General features: G+C 37.5%; 1 protein-coding gene across 22 annotated transcripts in view; it reads right to left on the bottom strand.

The window, feature by feature from the left end:
• kcnt1b (potassium sodium-activated channel subfamily T member 1b) overlaps window positions 1–23662 on the bottom strand; it is a 76380-nt gene that overhangs the window by 50466 nt on the left and 2252 nt on the right. For 18 of the 22 annotated variants that reach the window (XM_016674230.1, XM_016674231.1, XM_016674235.1 and 15 more), the window contains exons 2-4: window positions 22507–22539; window positions 20596–20644; window positions 18850–19017 (exon numbers count right to left, since the gene is read on the bottom strand). In XM_016674230.1, the coding sequence (XP_016529716.1) occupies window positions 18850–19017; window positions 20596–20644; window positions 22507–22539 (250 nt within the window). Of the gene's footprint in view, window positions 1–1879; window positions 2557–18849; window positions 19018–20595; window positions 20645–22506; window positions 22540–23662 lie in introns of those variants that run through there. The other 4 variants (XM_016674242.1, XM_016674247.1, XM_016674244.1 and 1 more) reach the window with 2 other exon arrangements.

Here is a 23662-nt window from a genome sequence, read left to right as displayed (position 1 = left end):
AGGAAGCAAGAAGTATAAATAAAAACTCTTATTAAAATATTCCAACTAAATAAAACAAAACAATAACAGAGAAAAACATAATTCCTCTCTAATCTATATCCTATAGTCTTCTCGCGAACAATAGAAACGTTACCACAACAATGGTTGAAATCTGGTTTCCTGGGCAACCAGCCAGATGATACATTAGGTTTTACAGCCATTCAAAGATACTGTGTATTAGATTAGAATACAAACAGATTTATGTATGGGCAATATTACTCAGTTTCTGGGTTTACTAAGAGTCAATATGTTCTGCTTGACTGCTGGTGGAATCGCTGGTTTTAAGAAAATAGATTTTGATCAAAAACAGATAATCACTTATCACTACAATCACCTCCATCACAGCAGCAACGCCAAATTTCATTTTCACTCAAGTAATCCTTGGAAATCATTTTTGGGGTTTGTGTAACTGCTTATATTATTCATCCTCTAGCAATTTCATCTGTTATATATCTCTCTGCTTTCCTTTCCAAATTCATCACCAGCACTTCTATTAACACCGTTATCACAACAAGGGATACTGGATTTTACGCTGTTGATCACTTTTGATTAAATAGACATTACTGTCCTTTATCCCTCTGTTTCCCTCTTAAATAGTACAAAGAGAAACCTGGAAATTTGCCAGCTTAAGTGTCAAACCCTGACTCACAGTGTTCATTTTATGTTCACCTGGATGTTCAGAATGTTAGACAGTTGTGCCAATTCTCCTAACAAACTGTGACATCCGTCTAGCCCTGCCATCAACAATAAAAGGTTTAAACAAGTGACATTTGCCCCAGGGGGTAACATGGAAATGGCATTTTCATTCAATTTCCAAGAGAGCTCTGACTTTAGCTGACTAGAAAATATTTCTGCTCACTACAAACATCAAGGACAAATCAACTTTTGGGTGAAAAATGGATGAGTAAGCAGTTAGAGAATTATTCAAAGAAATAATAACATCACAATTCTCACAAACTATTGCTTTTAGGTACTCCATAAAACAAGATATGCATGTGTGCACATGGATGCATCACCAGCATTTTTGGCTGTGCAGAGCAGCTTTATGCAACATTGCCAACATTACAAAATCCTTCTTTTTTCAGCTTAAGCAGCCTGACGATAACAGAGACAATGTAAAGCATGAATCTCTGTTGCTCTGTGTGACAAAGGATAAAAAGTCCATGGTTGTTACACAGTGAGCCAGCCCACATGTACCACATCCAATTTGTTTACCAAATCGAAGGGGAGTGCAGACTGATTCTCTGGATTTTGCACATGCTAAAATAAAACATGCTAGTGGAGCATGTTAAACATAAAGACTTAGACGGTCTCTTGTGATTTGCATTTTTATTTCATCACCCATTCCGAATGTAGTTCATTAGAATGTGTCCAAAAAACTGTTTAACTTTAATTAAGCAGTGATCTGGTATATATTTGACCCAAAAGAGAATCTCAATTCATAAAATTGTGATAGGAATGCAGCATCTACTGAATTATGTAAGCGCTATACTGCAGCCATTAAATCACAGTGATGCTGTGAAGAAAATGACTGGCAAGTGTTTGCAAAAATAAGGATGTGGGCTTTACGGCTGACGTAAAAGTTGCCCATGATTTAATAATCTACGAGGTATGTCAATTAGAAACGGAGCGTTACGCTTCGACACATTCTAATAGATTCCTATGGGAAATACAGATTTACGCATGGAAAGCGTCAGTAGTAATGCAGCGTAACTTTCAGTCATGCATAATTACGAAATAAGTTGTAAGACTTGAGGCGCTATGCGCACTCAGCATCGAGTTATTTCGTGGATGCTGCATTCAGAAACACGCCGCTGCGGTTTGGATATGCGGCTGCTACCTTTGGCCGACATCGCTCCCGAAAGAGCCCGGGCTCCGGAGAGGGTTGGAGGGATTGACCCAGGTGGGCTCGGGGGGTGTCTGCACGTCGGTCTTGACGTCTGGGTCGATCTCCGATGGCGAGGGTGTCAGTTTAGCGCCTGCCATGCTTGCCAAGCGATACTTCCAGCAGTGCGATTCCTCCTCCTGGTGTCAGAACAGGCTCGGTTCAGGCGCCGACCCTGCCGAGGAAAAACTGCATCCCGGTCTCACTGATGGCGCACGGGGACGGAGGGGAGACGTCTCCCTCCCTGCCGCATCACAGAGTCCTCCGATGCACTGAAGGGGGAAATTAGCAGGACTCCTGGTTGTGTTGTGGAGTTTTCCTCCATTCCTGGTGGATATAAGAGCGCCCTGTGCAGCTCACATTCACTCGTCGTCACGATCCAACGTCAAGCGCTCAACCAACCCGACGGGCTTTTCAACGGGTTACATAACCAATTGCAAAGTTAATGATCGTGTTTTTCTCCTCATACGATCAAGAAGCTATTCATTTTCTTAATGTCCTGAAAACGGCATCATATTCAGTTGTTCTTTTGGAAGATGCGAAATAATAAACCAAAGCAGCCTTCCGTGTGAATCAAATCCACAGTTCAGTCAGGAGGAACGAGAACCCGCATATACAAATGAGCAGGTGGCCCAGGTAAACACTCCACGGCATGGTCCTACTGGTTTGCATAGGAACACAGATCAGCCGGTGTGCAAACACCATCATCATACAACTGCAATGCCTGTAGATTATTAATACAACAGCAAACCTTTCAGTGTTTGGTCTCTATTTCTGAAAGAGCAAGGAAAGCAAATGCAGCATATACCACTCCTATATAATTTTAATTTAATCACATTTAATTTAAACTTTAACATATTATGCAATAATGCTTTTAAATAAACAGTAAAAGGGCAACTTTTAAAATCAAATCAACCAAATACATATTCTGATGCCAGAGTCTACCTGGCTAGATCTTTCCCTTCCTTGAACATCTGCTGATTGTTATTGATAGCAGAATAATGAACCATGTCTCAAAGTTCAAATCATTTAATTTGATCCCATAACAATGAGTGTGCTTTACTCCAGAGTCAGATCAATAGCAACCAGAGTATCTGTGGGATGTGCAGCAAACAACCTGCAACAAATACGCAGAAGCTGCTCGATTCCAATAAAGCAAAATGGTTTAAAATCCCATAGGAATGTTTCTGATACCTGCTTCTTCATCACAACAGGATATTTTTGTAAAACATCATTAAAATTGAAGAAGAAAGTTTTGATTTTCAAGTTCGGAAAAGCAAGTTTAGTAAACCAAGTTTACTTAAAGTTCTCAAATGATTTGAACTTGTATGATGCATATCTAAACTGGTTTCATTATGCATCCATTTTTTATTCCCTTATATTCTATCAAATCAATCTTTCTCTGAATCTTTTAAAGTGCCATTTTATTGTTAAACCACTACGTTTTGTTGAAGTTTGATTATAAAACATACAGGTGCACAGAAGATATTCTTTGAGCCTTTGTCTGGTGATGCCTATTGGTACACGTGAGAGACAAACAACTGGCTTACTAAAGAGTAACTGATCTAATTTTCCTCACTGCAGCTGTAATAAGAGCAAAGAGCCGAGTTAAATTAAGGGCTCTGTTGTTTTTGAGGTCAACAGTGCGCTGCTCTTATCAATCAGAAAAATAAAAAATACAGTAGAGACTCTGGTTAAGTTGATTTGCTCCTCAGTTGACATGATTTGTGTTTGAACAGTTGAATAAACAGAAAATAAATAAAACATTCAAGCCTGGATTTGAGGAAATGCAAACAATTCTCTTGCGTGGTATAATACAACTGACACTATTCGCTAACCACTATAGTCCACTAAAAATAAGGTTTGATGAATCTAAAAAAAAAAACAAAAAAGACAACTGATAGTTCCCTAAATCTTTCAACACATAAAATGTTTTATATTGCCCATTTCTATTCTCGATTCATCTGTCATACTAATGACCTAGAGTTTGCTAGATGATGTTTTCTTCCTCTTAATGTTTGCTCCTAATAATGTTGCATTACAACTTCCATAACTAATGCATTTAGGAAGCACATGGCGCACAGTATGTTCAGTGGAGATGATATTTTGAGTTTTGCCTCCAGGAAACACATTACCCATCTGGTTATGTTGGGATGCAGGAGATGGGACTGTGATTATTTAATCCCCAATTGGATGTGGGAGTCTGGAAGACTCATCCACTGATGCAAACAAATGAGAGATCTCTTCTAACTGTGAGGCGTTTATTATCTTTGAAAAAGATTTTTTGGTTTACATCATTATGTTACCTGGACTGAAATAACTTTAGTTTAGTAGATTTTCTCTTAAAACTCCAGTTTTATGACAGTATTAATCCAGATTTATTATACTGCATATAGAGAGCTACCCCGGGATCTAATAGTGAAAGTCAACTTATCATGCAGAACAACATTTAACATTTCCCACTGGTTTTCTGATCTTCAACTTCAACAAGGCTAAATTGGGTTTGGTGTCATTCCTGGGTCATTGTTCTCGTTTCAGAGGTGGATATGTTGCCACTATTTTGTTTTTCCTCTTGTTCAGTTTATGCAGGGATTCCTTCAAATATTCTCCACTGCACTTCTGTTTTCAGCATTTTTTTGCAAGAGATAAATGTGCTTGAACTAGTCACCCTGCTGGCTTTTAATGGATTTGTACTGTAATGGGTTGATAACCCAACTGCCACCACTGGTATTTGTTTTACAACCTTGAAAGTATATTTTGCCTTCTTATTTTTCCCCAGTTATATATATATATCACTGGTTTGTTTGTTTCTATGTTGTTTGAACTGCATTAAATCCTCTTAATGCACAAACAGTACTTTTTAGCAAATTGTGATTACAGTGAAATTCAAACTGTCCAGAATATAATCCAACACACAGTGCTAAAAAGCTAAATATGGCTTCATTTTACGTTGGAAAATCTCATTGTTTTTAAGAAAACCAATGTTATGAAAATGATTGTGATCTCTAACAATCCTTTTTTGTAATTTAGAAATGTAATTTATTATGTTGTCCAGAGCATCTGGGAACTTCTAGTTTCAAACTTTCCAATAAAGACCAAACATTTTGATGCGTCGTCAAGCTTCAGTTCTGTTAAAAACCCGTAGTTGTTTTATTGATATAATAATAACTTTACTGTATGATCTGATGGAAAATGGAAAAACATTTACAACACAAAGCATGTGTCTTTTATTTTATTTTTAGTTAAAGTAAGAGTGACCCAAATACTGTTGACCTGACGACCATTTTGTCTGTTTAATCTCCAAAGGATCTAGAAATGTTTTTAGGGTGAATGGCTTCATTAAATTATTCAAGTATCAGGATATTTTGGATTAAAATTATGTGGACTCTCCCAGTACACTGAAAATGGGTCATCATGGTTTCACTCAGCAAAATAATTATCCAAAACATATGGGAAAAATCACTCCAGAAATGGTTAAACAAACTCAAAACAAAACTTCTTCCATGACCAACTCAATGGATTTTACACGTCCCAAATCCTATAATCTGTTTGGCCTGAGCTGAGGAGAAGAGAAAGTATGAGATTAACCAATGAGTTTCCTTCTCATCCTGCACTGGATTGTAAGAAGTTAAAGTAAATGACTGTGCTGCCCTGTTGGAAAACAGGTTTGTACAAAGTATTGACAACAGATGTGCCAATTCTGGTGTTTTATTAAAAAAAGATTGAAAAAAAAAGATTCTCTGAAATTAAAGGTTGGGTCTAAGTCAAATGAATTGAATAAAAGGTTGAATTTTTAAAGTATAGATATTCTCTCTAGGATTTATAGCATCAAACCTTTAAGGGCTAAGCTAACAATTTAAAATAAAGAGAGAACAGCAGTATTAAATAATGAACATGTTTGATCTAAGAAAGTTAAGAAACAGAAGTGAGAACAGACTTGAGCACAGGGACCCTGTGTGGCTAAGGGAAGAACTACAGACGGTGTGTCGCTGATCTCATAACAGAGCGAGAGAGAGAGAAAAATTAAAGTCACTGTTTGCTTCATCTGTTGTACAGCTAATGACAGATGGCAGTATAGCTCTAGGTTTTATTTTCTGTGAGGTTACACTGGTGCACAATGTTTGGATCAGCTCCTCAAATCTCTTCTTCCTTTCCAGGCGTAGCAAGAATTTACACCATAATTTACAAATTGAACACTAATGAAGCAGAACGAGAAAAAAAAATAACAGATTGAACGTCAATACAGGGAAAGGTTAATGCAGCATGATAAATCAAATATGCTGTCTCATGCTCATACTTCATATTAATACACATTATGTCATCCCCAAGGTAAATCCTGATGCAGATATTAAATGCAGGGATTTGACAGATATTGACATAAAGCAGCAAGACATATTAGCTGAAAACTGGCCACAGCTGAGGGGGAAAAATCCTCTTCGAAAATCTTGGAGTAGCTTCATGAATTCTGCAAGATCATAACTATCGTCTGTCACGATGGCACAAAAAAATGGAGACGCAGAAGTTTGTGAGAGCTATGATGTCTCATAGCTGCCAAAGATCTGACATTATGAAGTATACTATGAAGTACAAAATACTGAGAATGACTGATTTAAATCCACTATAGCTGCTTCAGATAAATAGTTACACAATATAAATAAGGGGGAAAATATCTAGTTTTTGGCTCAAACTGGGGAGAATTATTTCACTCATTAAGATGGTTGAAGATGATTGATTAGCTAGTGATCCCATCAGTGTTCACCAGTCACTGGGCACGCCTCAGCTCCCGCTTTACTGCAGAAGGGCACTGAGAGCTGTGGTAATGCTTCCTCTGTCAAAACATATTAGGGCGGTGAGCTGGTGCTGCTGTGGGCGAGCTGTCTGCCTGAGCACAGTGTTGCACAGAGAGGAGGAAGAAGTCTAGCCAATGACACTGGCAGTCTTACACATATACACACTTATATACACACTTCCAAGCAACACAGGCAGTTATTTTTTTTCCTTGCTGCTTTGTGGCCTGTGGCTCATTTGTGCAAAAAGGCTAAACTAGCCATTTGTTTGCTGCAACCTTGAGTAATCTTTAAGAAATTACAGGCAGAGGGAATGTTCACTTTTGTTAGACGAGTGTGCTACAGACAGTGGCTGCTTCAACGTATTTCATCATTTCATCATGAAATAATAGAAAGTCCCTAACTCATACCTATTTGCATTGCATATTTTAAGAACTGATGCACAGCTTATTTTGTATTATATTATGGAATTTAATCCATAACACAGACCCCATCAGAGGATTTCTTTATGTAGGAAAGGTCTAAAACCCCTGAAGTTTGTATTACTATGAATATGCAATCAAATAATGATTTGATTGAATGAAAGAATCTTGGACACCAAAACCATCCCTATCCCAGTGTTCCTCAGCCTGGATCTACTTCTAACTGCAGCATTATGAAACACTTCCCTCTCACTGCTTGCTTATGAAGTTATCTATCATGCTTCTTACTTGGCAGCATTTTAGTGCAATTAAAAATGACATCTCTTTCCATTTCTGTTTTTCTTTTAATTAACCTATCTGCCTAACACACATTAACATGCAGGGACAGGACAAGCAACACTGAACTGAAGCAACTAATGCTTAATAATTAGACACAGCAGATATCTCTCACAGTATTTGCTCAGTACTTAGCACGCCACAAATATCTATAAACAGATATACTCAACTAAGAAATTCATCCTGGCTCTGACTGGTTGTTTCTGACTGGAAGCTATGTATTTCTGCAGATGGCAGTAGGACCACAGGGAGGAAGCAGAGGAGCGCAATTAAAAAAATAAAAAATAGATAAATCATCTACTGCAGCTTTAAGAATCAGCTGAGCACTATAATAATCAAATAATCAAATATTTCCTCGTCAAGTTAATTCATCATGCTGTCAGTTTTAAGCAGGAGATTTGCATCAATTTTGTAGCAATAGTGCTTATAATTTTTAAACAGTGCTGGTCTGAATTCATGTTGATAGAAAGTGAATTCAAAGGAAATATATTGAGTAACATATTTGGTGACGGCAACATAAGCCCTAAGATATCTGACATTTCCTTTTTACTGTGTTTACTTTAAATCATATTTGGGAACAGAATTGTGCTAGTGTGTATTTTTTAATTCAGAACTTTAGATACACTTAAGAAATAAGAGGAATTTTCTCAAATTGCACAATGTGATGACTCCCAAACCCTGTTTCCTGTTTTGAATTAGATGCAACTTACAGAAGCCTGCATGAGTCCAACCAAAGAATGTCAGGCTTAAAAGTGACCAGAATTTTAAATAGTGAGGACAAGAATTGCATTAAAAACATTACGGAAAAAATGCTGCAGTTGTTAAACTTTGACTGTGTTTTTTATGTAGAAGATAAAAAACACATCCAACAACTAACAGGCAGCTGAGTTGTGAGTTTAAAAGGCTGCCACTGGGCGTTTTTCTAAACTAATGCTGCAAATCCATAATCAGCAAAGCAGAATGTGACAGTGATTATGACACATTTCCCTAATTGCTTTGGACAATAAAAAAAATGAAAAGCAGGCAACTGAGGACGGATTGTTTCAAAACTACTTTCAAAAAGCTAGAAAAAGACAGTTGTAACTGACTTTAATTCTATGTTATTATATACAAGAGGAAAATATTTTGGATTAATAAAGCCGTTTCTTAGAGCTAGAATATGCATGGCTGAAAGCTCTACAAAAAGCCAGAGCATCAAAATCCCCTCCAATGATCTGCCTCCATCATTACCACCATTTAAGTCCTGATAAAATCACCTCCACTGATCTTAATTACACTGGCAAGACAAAGCAGAGGAGTTCAATGTTAAATGCACCAGAGAACTCCAGAAAAAGTGTTGTAATGGTCCAGAAGATGAGCTAATTCTATGGGACACATAAATACTGATTTTTCTCTTTTTTCAGAGCCTGTCCCTGATGATTCTTCTTCTAATTAACCTTCCCATGTGTGTTATTCTCCTGGGAAGTGCCCTGAGCCACTGAAATGTTCACACAGTCCCACATGTAGACGGCTAAAAGCCCCTTGGGAGACATAAATCAGAACAGAAAGTGCTAAAATTTATATTTTCACAACTTGAGTATGTCTGTAACAAAACTCCTTCGGCCACTGTTAAACAGATTGTTTATGTTCCCAACGATGGACCCTTACACAACACCCAGCATTGTCTAAAAAACATGCGGACATATTTGGGTTTTCTGTTCCACTGCAGTAACAACAGTAACCCTTGGACTAACAACATGTTTAAGACACAGCCATTAGGCTGCTGATGAGAACAAGTCTGGAGGACTTTAAGTGTCGCCCACCCACTCTGTGCTGATGGTGATGACTAATACCACCTATGGTCTGAACCGCAAGCTCTAGTAGCTCCACAGAAACAGAAAAGTAACCAGAAACTACAGCCACTTTAAAAAACAGAAAATCTTTCTGGTGACATTACTAAATTGGATTCAAATATGAGTAGCAACCCATAAGATTTTATGGGTTATAAACAGATTATGAAAAGAATGATTTAGAATTAAAAAAAATACTGTGTTTTATCTATTTGGACTTGATTTTTAAATGTAAGGATAACCTGTAAGAAATCAGGTTCTCAGTTCTCACAAAACATATTATTTATTTAGACGTTTCAGCAGCTGTTATATCTGCTCGCCTGTTTCCTTCCTTTCTCTTATCTGTAATCGACATAATGCTTGCGTTCCTGCGGGTTTTTGGGTTTACCGCGCCTCATTTCTGTTTGTCTTTGTTCCCGGTCTTATCAGCCTCGTAAACACATTGAGATGGAAATAATGCAGGCATTGAGTCCCAGCAGTCCCCTCCGCCACAGAATCGGAGCAAACAAAACAGCTGCTGTCATCAGAGCATGACTATTGTCTGAGGACATTTTACTTGTGCTTATGACTCTGGATAACAGTATCTGGCTGAGTCAACCAGAACCCCCTTTAATCGAACATGCCATTTTGATTTACAGTATCATTAGAATTGGGCTGCTTTGAAAAACATCCAACAGTTTACATCACATCGTATCTTTTGCTTCCTGCACAATTTAGACAGATTTCTATATTAAACATCCAAAAAACAAAAGGAATGCCAGAGAGAAGCCAATGTCAGAGAGTAGCTGTTGCTGTCAGCATTAGTGTTTCATCTTCCTTTCAAGTGCCACGTTTTGACACTGAAGATGCTATTAGGAGTTAATTAAGTGACCAATTAAAAGTGTTCACTCTGTTTACATTGTGTCAACCAACACACTGTCTTGATTAGATGAGAAAACCCCCAACATAATGACAGATATGCAGAGGATTTATTTGCATGTATGTAAAATACAAGGGAATCTTAAAACATTTCTGTAATTCAACTAAAAAAGTTAACTTAATGCCTTGATCCATCAGACAGATGTTTATCATTACCTTAAAAATATAGCTCATAGATAACACATGAACTTCAATTTATGAGAAAAAAATAACATTCCATAAGACAAAAACAGAATTACTTTCATGCAAACATTTGTCCATTTATGGTCTATAAAAATCATAGGAAGACAGCTGACTGTCAAAGTGTAATAATAATGGTAAATTGAGTGGAAGGAAAAACTGTTTTTGTGTGCTTTATGTCATACTGCATAAAATACTAAAACACACATTGTTGCAATAATTCATGAAAAATAGTCCCAGACAATGATTGAGTGTCTATGTTGTACAAAGAGGTGTTTTGCTGGAGCCTGATATGTCTGTATTAAAAAATGCCTTATTTTCTGTTTCGTGATATTCTCATTTTCATTAGCTAAAAACTTATCAAAATTAACAGGCATAAATTCACAGATTATTCTGTGTGTAATTAAATTGTTAGTTTAACATTTCAAGATGCAACAAAATAAACTTTATAAAGGTATTCAAATTTTGAGATGCACCTGTATGTGGAGCCTAATTTCTGTTTATGACTCTGAAAAAGATTTTCCCCCTTTCATGAATGACAATGTGAGAAATAAGCTCACATAAACAAGCCAAGACACTCAGTCACAGATCCACAGGTGTGCACACTATTATACCCACACTTTGAATCCGTACACCCGTGGAGACAATACTCCCACTCTCTCTCTCACACACACACACACACACACACACACACGCACACACACACACACACATGTTTGTGTTGCTATCTTTGTGGGGACTTTCCATTGACTTTCATTCATTTCTACAGCCTAAACCTTACCTTTACCCTTTTCCTAACCCTAACCATCACATACCTAACCCTAACCCCTACCCTACCCTTACCCTAACCCTAACCCTAACCCTAACCAAAACTCAATTCATACCTTAGCCCTAACTCTGACCCCTGACCCAAAAACAGGGTTTCCCCTTGTGGGGACCAGAACCTAGTCCCCACAAGGAGCAATTGGTCCCCACAACGTAGTATATGTCAGGAAAATCGTCCCCACAAGGTATTACACACACACACACACGCACACACACACACACACATGATCTGACACATTAATTGCTTGTCAGACACAGATTCAGCTTGATTGTTCCTCTTCAGCCCCCACACACTCAAGTTGTCATTTTAGCCCTCTGACACTCAACCCTTATAATAATGACAATCTAGGAAGGATATTTCATGCACCACACACACACGCACGCACACACACATACAGTTTCAAACTGTACTCTCATTTCCAAATTGGAGAAACAAAGACACCAGCACAAGAAGTCACTGATTCTAGCAGCACAGAAGGGCATGATACTGTAAAAGTGACAAATGTCAACAAACTTTGCCAAAACACACTCTGGTAATTTCATTCTCAGTGACAGGCGCTGATTCACACGTGATTTGGTGACATTAGAGCAAAGTAAAACTTGACTACTTTGAAGATGCAAAATGTTATCAGCCTTAGATAAATGCTTTAAGCTGAACTAGAAGCATCAGCCAAGACAAGTAAATAAGAATAAGATTATAGCTAGTAGCTTTTTAAAGTATGGATAAGGTTACAGCTTCACTTACAAATCTACATAAAGGTAAAACCTGAATTTTATTTTAAATGTTTTTATTGTGATGCTAACGTTGGACCATGAGACATTAAAGTAGTGCATATAATGAAATGGAAGGGAAATTATACATGGTTTTCAAAACCGTTCATGAATAATAAAATTCAAGGTGATGCTGATATTTTTATTTGCCTGAGAGAAGCAATAAAATATATTATAATACATGACTGTACAAACAAACCTGTGGTGTAGATTTGTTTCAGTCTCCTTGAGTCACTTTAAAACTCAATTTTCTTGCAATTACAACTGTAAGTCTTTTGGATTAGTATCTTTACACCAGCTTTAGACATATAGAATAAAAATGATGCCAATATTTTTTTGCAAAGTCACTAAAGCTCAGTCTATGAACCTCAGTTATCAACTCATATGACCACAGTTCATGCCGTTTTGTAAGAATTTACATTGCGGGATGATGTGACCTTGTAGTCCAACTTACTCTAGACTGGATATGAGGCAGAACTGACTGAGTTATTCTTTAAGACTTACTCATATAAAAAGGAGGATGATCATTAAGGCAAAAAGCTGCAGTTTACCCCTCAACCTCACAATTAATCACTGTCAGTTCTACCAAAGTCCAAGGTATTCTGAAAACTTCTGATGACAAAAACTTTTGCAGCTCAATACAGGTTTTATTGCATTTGATGTGTTGTATGGATGTGGTTAACTTCTTTTTTTTAATACAGCTGATATTAGTAACTGCTCTACTGTGGCACAGGTGGTTCAAGCCATCTGTGCACTAATCGGAGCACCGGGGATTCAATCTCTAGCTCGTCCACATGCTGAAATGTCATTTAAGGAGGAACAGTTTCTCCTGAGGGCAGTACAGGAGATTGCATTTCTTTTCTTCACCAACGTTATGAGAGTGTGTGAGAATGGAATTACTGAGAAATGATATTAGAGGCTTTGATTCATGCTCTGGTCCAAGATTGATTCTCAAGTTGCTATTACTTTAAGAGTTGGACATTTCACATTTCAGTTAAAGGATAATGTTTAAGTGACACATTTTAATTCCTTCAACTTTTTTTACATTTTGTCGTGTCACAACCATCAAATTCAGAGCAGTTTATTAGGAATTGTTATGTTCTATAATAACACAATATAGTCCATAACTGAGAAGTGGAGGGCAGGTATATATTTGTAGCTAACGCTACACATCCCCCCTTTAGTGGATTGTGATTTCTTTGCACTTATAGGTAACAATAGGGAAGCTGGTCAGAGTTGATAGGAAGATGAAATCCTTGAAGAAAATCCTTGCAGTGGCTCACAGTATTGCTGTCTGCCCAGGGAAGGACGATCGCAGTCAGTAAACATCCGAAGGGCACAGAATATCAAACCAAGACTAAAAGAGGAATTGTTTTTCTTTCCTAACAGTTTGTTTTATTTTATTTTTATTTATTTTTTTACACTTTCAGAGGGGGAGTATTCTAAGAAACTAAAGCTGGAGGGAGTGTGATCAAGGTCTGCAACATGCACTGAAATACTCTTTGGAGGAGAAATGGACACATATGCTACATTTTCCCCTTAGCTAAACTAAATGTTAACTATAAAGAGCATTAAGTATTCACATACATTTATTTTGTATGGTCACTGCATTTTGAAAATATCCATAGATCTGTTGAAAAGAAGATCATTAAGCTGATGCAATGTCATCTGAAGACTGATCATTCTACAGCAGAATAATCAAGAGTTTACATCAATCCATCAACATCTTGTGAATGGTCAAGCACAAAAAAATCAAAATAAAATACATTGGATTATGTGGTTGGAACTTGACAAAATGTACAAACGTTCAAGAAGTTTTAAATGATAGCTAAAGAGTAAAAATATCTTTGTCTCTTTTAGATGATTTGACATACAGTCAAATCCAGAAGCCGCTCATCTTAGCCAAATGTGCTACAAATTGTTCACTCTAAGGCCTTCAACAAACTGAGACGAACGATTCATACATTTGTTACGACAGGATGCAGCAGCACAGAAAATTATGTAGTCAATATGCCGGGCCAATTGGTGGCGCTGTAACACTGACACAGAATGATAGAGAAAATATTGAATGCTGCCATTTTTGTTATTTGTGAGAGTGAGGAGGCTGAGATGGAGTTATGATGTCACTGTTTTTAAATAAGACAGGGCTGGTATGGCCAAACCAGCATTCTGAAATGCATCCACTCTGGAACCCGGTTTCAAAAATGATCGTTTCCCAAGACAAAGAATCTGTATGGATTCACAGCCAACTAAAGACCTTTCCAGATATACCCAAAATGGCCCCCATGTGGACAGGAGCTGACATGATTGAAACGGCTGACCGTAAAGCAACACAATCAAATCCCATGGACAATGCTGGGGTTAAAAAAAATAAACAAATAAATAAAAAATAAAAAGAGGTTTTAGAAGGAGACCTTCAACTATCAAGCAGTAATAACCAACTGGATGAGCATCTCCTTCTCAAAACTAATAAAAGAACCAGATAAAGGTTTTAAACCGATGGTAAAGATAAACTATCATCACATACAGTAACACCTACGATTTACAGGTCCAGTCCTCCAGTGAATGATGCCCTCACAGTCTGGATCACTGCCCCAACAGGCCCCATGCAATTACACCGGACCTCTTTACAGGCCAGCTTGCAACTACAATAGTTCTGGGCAGATATAAATCACCCCCGCCTCTGCTTAGAGGTGATCCCGGAGGACAGGTAGCTCGCATAGCCCGACTGCTGCCACTAATTATCTCTCACCTGGCCACTGGCAGTCAGCGACATCCACTGCTGCTGTACCCTCTTTGCCACTGGCTGTATCAGAGGTAATACATACAGGGTCATGTTGGACATTAGTGACTAAAGCAAAGGGGAATAAAACAGAGAGGAATTTCATAGATAGATCATTGTATTTTCATAAGGTTGAACTTCACATCATTTTGTATTCCACTGCAAAGTTAGTTTGAGGATTCAATATTCAATGGATTTATTATCCTACACAAAGAAACGGTGGTTTCATCATCATAATTAGATTTTAATTTTGTATACCTTACACTTTGTTTTGCGGTTTACCATTAAAGATTGTCATTGAGTGGTTTGGGTCTGGTCCTGATGAATGTGAACATTTTCATTTTATTCCTAGCAGTTCTGTTGTCGGATCAATTATGTTAGATATTTCCACTAAGACTGCAGCAGCTGCAGGTTTGTTTTGGTATGTATTGTGGTGTAAGTTAGCTAAGTTTCTCGTTTTGCTGTCAATTACACACATAGAGACACAAACCTGTGGTGACAGGACTATTGGTTGCATTGTTTTTGACAACACCTTTATTAACTAGACCAAGCATGAACTCAAAAGGAACTGGTTATTTTCCATCAAGAACCAGTAGATGTGGATTGAAGATAAATGTGGCTGAAGAATCAACTCATTTTGCAATCTACACTAATTTCTGCTACCCTTTGCAAACTAAATTAGTTATCTTTGAAATGAGAAAATTCATTCCAGCTTCAGTGGAAATGATTAGCAAAACGTTGGGATTTTTCACACAAGCCTAAACAGTTTAACGGTGCTGTTTTCTAATTGCGACCAGATGCTAATTTGCAATGGATTGTAAATCAGGGCTCTAGTGGGGGCAATCCCAACACAAATGGGTAATGCATCCTACTGGTGTTTGTCACGTAAAATGAAACTGGTGTTTTGAGAAGGCAGCTTCTGTGTTGCTTGTTTAAATGGAAATCTCAATGATACAAAACACGGATGAAACCAGCAAACTACCAAGCAGATCCATTTTTTTATTACTGTATAAGTGTTGGTGGCAAAGCGGAAAAGACTAACTTGAAATGGGAAAAATGTGGAGAACACATTTATTGACCGGCAGCTCTTCAGTCTTTCCAGTAATAAGATGTGTGGCTTTATTTCCACTAAAAAAGAAGCCATGGTTTTACCTCTAGTCCCAATAGACTTGTCTCTAAACACAACATTGGTGCTGCAGTCCACACCCCTTTCCTAACAAGTTTAGAGACTGACGCAGAGTAATGGTTAATGGAGGCAGCATGGATTTTGTTACTGACGACACTTTCACATATAAGACACCCTGTTGCACCTCAAAATTTTTTCCTGAGATCCATTTTTTTTAAATCACAAAACAAATTTGTTCATTTTTAACTGGTGTGTGTTGTAAGATATAAAGTGCCAGGATTTGAGCAATGCATAGTGAAAGCTTGGAAATTATGCAATAAGCAGTGACCATTAATGTTTTTCCACAGATTGTTGCTTTGATCTGTTAGCTTTGTAATGAACACTATAGTCACAATTGTTGAAAACAAGTGGATGTAAAACAGGAATATAAAGAAAGTATGTGCTTTATTTTAATTTTTTGTTGGTATTAGTAACCTGAATGTTTTGCCAACACCATTAGAGATAACAATGTGCTTAGTGAGCTAGCACTTGCCCCTGATAATAACCTGGAAGCCATTATGCCTTCTACTCAGCACCCAGTGTAATAAATACAAGAAAAAAAGACTTACGCCATTAGAGCGCTGGACTGCCGATTCTCCTTCTTTGCATGCACTGCAATCCGACATAATTAGCATCATAATTAATGTGCATACAATCGACTAAAAAATGTTGTCCGCCAAGCTCAGAGTCATGGTTTGAAATTCCACTTCAGGAATTAGGAAACTGCCCACTCCTGCACATACGCATGTGAAACAGCTTATTTGATTTGAGGAAGCAAACTCTCCTCTGTAATGCAATTTTTGGCCGTGTCCGAGAATGGTATAGGTCTGTGGTTGCATCCAGCATGCATACACTCACACATACAGTTATATGTGGATGCCAGCATTTTCTCAACCAGTCGTTTGTTGGTAGCCAAGCAACAAGCTTTAATTACGCTTTGGAGCTAAAAAGTGATCAGCAAAAACAGGAACCAACAGGAGGAAGCGTTCATATGAGCAAAATACTCACAATATTCTAATAATTATATATACAACATGGAACAAAGCATAAATAAAACAGTCAGTTCAAATAAACCTGATTTTTTTCTACACATTTATATGTATAACTGTTGAATTATCCGCCCTACATTCACGCCATTGATACATTTTTCAACATTAAAGAATAAACTGACAAGCACCACTGGAGAGAATATACCTGCCAACAGAGAAATCACTGGACCTATTGGGAAAGCAAAAAGATCATTTGTGGGGGAGGGGTGGTCAGAAGCCCTGACGTTCTCAATGCTATGTGCAGACAAAGGCCTCGCATTGATAGAAAACCTACTGGCAACAATTTACAGCAGGAAGCCCCAGAGACACAGAGAGACTGAACACACATAGGCCTGAGAGCGGCAGTGCTGGTAAACAGAATCGTATATTTACTTATAAATATTCTGACTCAAACTGAAATATGATGATATTTATTTTTCATTCAACTCAGGAAGCGTAAAATAAATCACGGTGTCTTTGCTGCAACATGACTTCTGTTGAGAATAAACAAACCTGATGTTCAGCTTTCACAGTAAAGTCCTCTGTTTTATCGTTTTGAAAAGGACAATGCTGTTCGTCCAAAAAACTGGTGTCAGTTTATATTATACACACAAAACTACGTCTTTACAGTTGGTGATGCTTATTATGCCAAATTATTTTTGTGTTTGTTTTAATTTAATAATTATTATTGTTATATCACCAACCAGCTTTGTATTATAAACAAATAATAGATGATTCAAGATCACAAGGAAATGCAAAAGAAAGAAATCTCAAACAAACTGTAACTAAAAGTACCAAATCTGTACCTGAAAAAAAAAACAACTATAAATGAGGTACTCAGGTGAGATATGTTCTCTTTAATGGTTCCTCTGGTGTATGCAGACCTGCTCACACTGGTCCATGAGGCAACATTCTTTTTTATGATTACATCATATCCAGCTAGTAGATTAAAGTACAAGTTAATATGTATAAAACATGCAGCACAGCAAGTTTATTGGACGTACCAAAACAATAACACAGCGACGCAGCAGTCGTCTGTTTTCTAGCACCACGGCCAGAGAAACAGCGACTGCTGATCCTTCAGTGAAATGACTTCATTTCAGCACCATGGAGAGGTCCTATGGTACTCAGTGGCGGTTCAGGCTAATTCTTCCTCTCATGGGTCATAAACAGCATCTGTTGGTCTGCCTCCCCAACCGCAGCACTGACAAAAAATCCTCCCAGTGTTAAAAGACTCCCAGAGTCCCCCAGCACTAGTAGCTGTGGCACATAATAGCTTACAAGCAAAATGTTTTTCTGTTCTAAAAGAATTCATATTAAAAAGGAAAAAACAAAACTAGTCTGGTTTTTCTAGCTTTTTTTAGCTAAGTCTGTTCGGTTTTTTGCTTTGTTGTTTCAGGGACAGATTACTTTAATACAGAATTCAATGTGGTTAATTCTCTGCCTTTCAAGCACAAAAAAGGTTTCAAAATGTGAAAAGCAATTAGAGAAGGTTTAAAAAAATCATCCAAAAAGTTAATTTCTCTCCTGCCATTTTACAAATATTAAGTGTAAAGCAGTCAGGTTTTGAAGAATAGTAAGACCCTTTCCCCCAAAGAAACCTCTTACAGCTCTGTTTACTTTCTATGTTTTACTTTAACTACACATAAAACCAAAAGATAAGGTCCTGCTGCTGTCTCTAAGGGCTCATAAGAAAAACTAATCATGGAAAGTGTAGCAAAGACATAAATAAAAAAGAAAGAACAGCTTAGTGTTGTAGACCTCACTTAATATATTCGTCCTAGGAGAGTAGAATACATGCATGCACAGAGGCCAGTCCAGAAATATCCCCTGACAAGCAATCAGATGTTATAGCACAGTAAATACAAGCTTTTCCTGCTACCTGTCATCATTCTGAAACGTCTGGTCCCCCAGCAGCAGGTCCCTGAAGCGGTAGCGAGGTGGAAGAGGAGGCACCTCTGTATCCACATCTGCCATCTTAAGAGACGAGATATCCAGAATAACACCGGAGTTGCTGCTATTGTTTTTCTGCAGGGTCTCAGAGGAGGACCTGCACAACAAGAAGCAGAGCAGCACCTGTTCCATCAACATGTAAGCTTTTGTAGAGCAACTATGACATTTTAGTAGGATTTTTCACTAAAACCTCATGTGCTAGTAAGACGTAAAGTTGGATATATTAGGATGATTAGAATCTTCATGAGAAAATGGAGGATTTAAAGCTCCTTGTAAAAAGTATTGTTAGTCCTTTGACCTTTAGACAAATACACTTAAATGTATTTTAGAATCTTATGTGACAGATTGGCACAAAGTAGTGCATAGTTTTAAAAATGACACATGGTTTTCAAATATACAACACATATAAGCCATTTGTATTCAGCCTCACTGAGTCAATATTTTGTAGAAATTACTTTTCACTTTAATTACAGTTCCAAGTCTTTTCAGGTACAATATTTGTCTACCTGCTTTGCACATTTGAAGACTGAAGTTTCTGCACAGTCTTCACAAAATATTTCAGACTGAGTCACAGCAGGTGGACAGTATTTAGACATTTTGCAGTTGAATTTAAGGCCTTCAACTGGGCCACATAAATTATTTAAACCTGCATGTTGTTCTGTTGAAGATGAACCTCCACTCTGGTCTCATATGTTTTGCAGTCTCTGACAGGTTTCCGCTCTGTATTTAACTCCATCCGTCTTCCTGTCAGCCCTGACCATGATGCTGTTTAACAACAGGGAAAGTGTGCTGAGGGAGATAAGCAGCGGTTGTTTCACTTCAAACAAATTGCTGCCTCTTCTAAATGGCTTGTGTAAAAGAAAACTTACTGTCTTTGTAGGTTATCAGTCGTTCTTTCCATATTAAATGATGAATTGAATAGTGCTCTGTGAGAAGCTGAACACTTTAGACATAGCTTTACAACCTAACTGTTTGCTTTTTTCTTCATGGTGTTTGTTCAGTTATGTTCTCTAATAAACATCTGAGGCTTTTGGAAATCGGCTGTATTCAGATTGAGATTAAATTATGCACAGGATGATTCTTTTTTTTTTACTAATTGGGTGAATTCTGAAAACAGTTGTTTTGATTTTGAGAAAACAGAGTAAAGGAGATAAATACAAATGTAGCAATTTCTTTATACTTCCCAATTATACACTACTTTGTGTTGAACTGTCACATAAAATGTGAAAACAATACAGGTTTGTTCTTGTAACATTACATAATCTGGAAGAGTTCAAAAGGTATGAATACCTTTCTCAGAATATTACAGTGTTTTTCAGGCTAGTAAACAATCTGCAACAAAACTGAAAAATAAAGATTAAAATAAATCACGCTGTGGAAAAACGTGTTTCTGTTGGCTGTTTTTCAAGAATAGCATTCTGTTATAAAAACTGATTAATAAATACATAGACTTTTTTCACGAAATAACTGAGTCTACTGATGCAATATGATATATGTTTTTCAAAACACCGAACCATTTCCCTACCATCGAAGTGGACAAAGTGTTTACAGAAAATCATGAAAAAATAACCCTCCGACAACACGTTGTGTTCATGTCTGTCTACGGTTCTGACTTCAAAGCAGTGCTCTTTACTGTTCCTAGAGTCACATGTTGGGAGATGCTTCAGGAAATTACCTGTCGCCATGGGAACTTGATGATCGGCGTGGAGGACTCATGATTGCCTCTTGTGGGGGGGATTGAAGTGAGAAATGAGAGAAACAGAAGAGGGAGAAACATGAACAAGAGGATTCAAAGATGATTGTTGAACTTTCACTTCTTTAGGACTTTGCAGGAATGCCATATGATTACATAAACTGTTTCTCAGTTAAAGACTGCCCAGAGGTAAGCAATCTCTCTCTCTCTCTCTCTCTCTCTCTCTCTCTCTCTCTCTCTCTCTCAGGTTGCTGCTCCTCAAACCGAGAAGGATTACACTGACACACTGTAATGCAATTGTATGGTTTATGGTGTACATTCTGATGACAAGGGAAGCAACAACGCTGGAGGGGTTAATTGGCCATTATCTACATAGAGAACATGTTTATTAAACCCACCCTAGAGTAGGATTTAATTTCTGGAAACATGGTAAGGTGGAATCCTCATATCAAGGGGATTCTAAGCCTATTTTCTGCTTATGAAGCAAACGGGGAAAAATAAATAATTTCAAAAATAGGACACCTATTTCTGTTGTACCTAAACTCTACACCTACCCAGTGCATGAGCTGTCACACTGAACATATTGAGACAGCTTCATATTTGTGGAACTTTCTTTTGTTCTCATTCATTGCTCAATCACTAACTAGGCAAACATTAGGTTAATCATCCAGATCTATGCACTATGCGTGTTTGTGTTGTTGTGTGGTCATCACAGCACAGTGTGGGCAGCCCTGAGTGGGCCACTATCACCAGGCATGATCTCCCTCATCAGTGCTGACAAAGACCCAAACAAGTCCTGTCCGAGGAAGGGCAAAGTGAGATCAGCAAATAAATGTTGTGGGAAAAAAAGAACAAACAGGAAAACTATAAAGAGAAATTAACATAATGTGTAAATCTCCCCTTTATGTAAGAGGGGAGGAAAAAGCAACCAATTATTTTGAGGTTTATTTACTGGATGCTTTCAAGTCATACATGGACTTTTTCTGCCCTTTATGGTCACAACAAATAGAACTCTTTGTAATCATGATCATCATAAAACTGAAAAATAAAGATTATGGATCAAAATGTGGGTTAATTTTGATAATTGATATGATCAGAATTTTCTTAATATTGTGCAGCCTAATCTGATATCTGTAAAAAGCAGCAGATGTGCTTAAAATTCTGGTTTAAAAGCCGCAACTGTTTCAAACTAACTTAACTTTGTCATCATATAAAAATTATAAAAATAAAATTGCTGCATGTTAAACCAAACTATTTAAAATGCTGGCTGCAGCTTGTACTGTTCATTCTGGAAAGAATAGTTAGAAACATTATGACACTTGCCAGATACAACATCTGTAGTAAAATAAATCTTTAAGATACATTTTAGGGAAACACAACATCAAGGATCAAACACGATCAGATTAAAGAGCCAGGAAAACTAAAAATCATCCACGTGTGAAATAATAAATCAGCATTGTGCTTTCCATTTTTTCATGGTGGAAAGTATTTTTAGATCACACTTTTATGACATAAAGAGTTTTATGAGTCATGCCTACATATGAATGATGAAGCAAATTGACAAAATGATCTTTCTTTTGCATAATTGTGAAATGGAAGCGCAGCTACAAAGAAAAGGGATGCAAAAAGCCCTTTCACTACAAACACAATTAATGCTGGAAATGTGGATGAGCTCAGTGGAAGTAAACAGGTGAAGGTGACAGGTTTCTACTCAGCTATCAGAAAAACTCTCCTTTTGGAAACAGGTTTAGCACCAGGATTAAGTGACATTGGATTTAAAGGAATAGACAACCTGAAACATTTAATGCCATGGCTGAGACAGATGACTCGAGCAGGGAAGCAACAGTCAGGCCATCATGCAACTCTGTGCATCCTTGTGAATACAGCAATTACCTGCAGAGGGCCACACTTTTTTTTTCTCCGTATCTAAGTGGGGAAAAGAAAAAGACAGAAAGCATTTGATTGCAGAGGCCTCAGCATTTTAAATTCCATTTCAGCCTCCACATATGTAGCATCAATTTGAAGCAATCATTTTGGGCCAAAACTAACTGCACAAAGGCATGCTGTGCTGTGGAGTGTGACCGAACTGTCCTCAGAGTTATGTCTTTAAAGCTACAGTATTATTGCGTAGTTTCAACCTTACAAGCATCTCTGAACAACAGCAAATATAACAACTGCTAACCCGTTTTTAAAAATGGAAAATGAAAAGAGTCTTAATTAGCTTGTGAAGTGTCATAATTTCACCAAAATCCTAATAAATAAATAAATAAATACAGATGAAATCTTTGACCAGCTTTACAACTTTAGGGTGAAGGCAGCTCAGACTTGTGAAAGCACTGCAACAAAACTGGCTGCCAGCAACATGAAGACACATGGATGTTGCTTCTTGCCACTTATAAGAGCAGCACCTCAGGGACAGTTTCCAATAAAGGTTTAACCCTTCAAATTGCCTTATTAGTCATTATATAGTTGCTGTTAGTAGTTCATTCCATCAATGTACTGTCATAAATTGTTGGCGTAAATAGGAACTAAAGTAGATGGTGGCATTCAGTAGAGGTTTAATTCTCTTTATTTTCCAAATTTGCTCCAATATTTTACAATGTAATTTGATGTTAATGCTCACAAGTAAACACTGATTAAAGCAAAGATTGTGCAGTCACTGCATGAGGAGTGCTGACGTTCAGATGCATACCAGTAACATTGCTGCTCAGAATTGGAGCAGAAATTGTTTCTACCTGAATGGCTGAATTACATTTTTTTAATCACCAGCAGTTATACACTACTGCAGTCAATTACAGGCAAACTGAGCTCAGCAAGACAGTGCTTTTACACTCCTGGGTGGTATGCTTGTCTGGTAAGTCTTCAAGCTACTGTTCTCAGAGAATGTGAGAATGCCTGCCTAAATTTCCTTTAAAAAGTTTTATTTTATGAACCCAAATTCAAGTTATCCCTACTCTCCTTCTGGTAATTGTGCAATGCTTTGATTCCTATTCTTCAGCAAGTTTTCATTTCAATTTAGGTAACCTTTTCCACATCCCCCCCCCCCACA

This window comes from Poecilia formosa, unplaced genomic scaffold, assembly GCF_000485575.1.
Source record: "Poecilia formosa unplaced genomic scaffold, Poecilia_formosa-5.1.2 Scaffold92, whole genome shotgun sequence".
Classification (NCBI taxonomy): domain Eukaryota; kingdom Metazoa; phylum Chordata; class Actinopteri; order Cyprinodontiformes; family Poeciliidae; genus Poecilia; species Poecilia formosa.
This window is presented reverse-complemented; position numbering and strand designations above follow the sequence as displayed.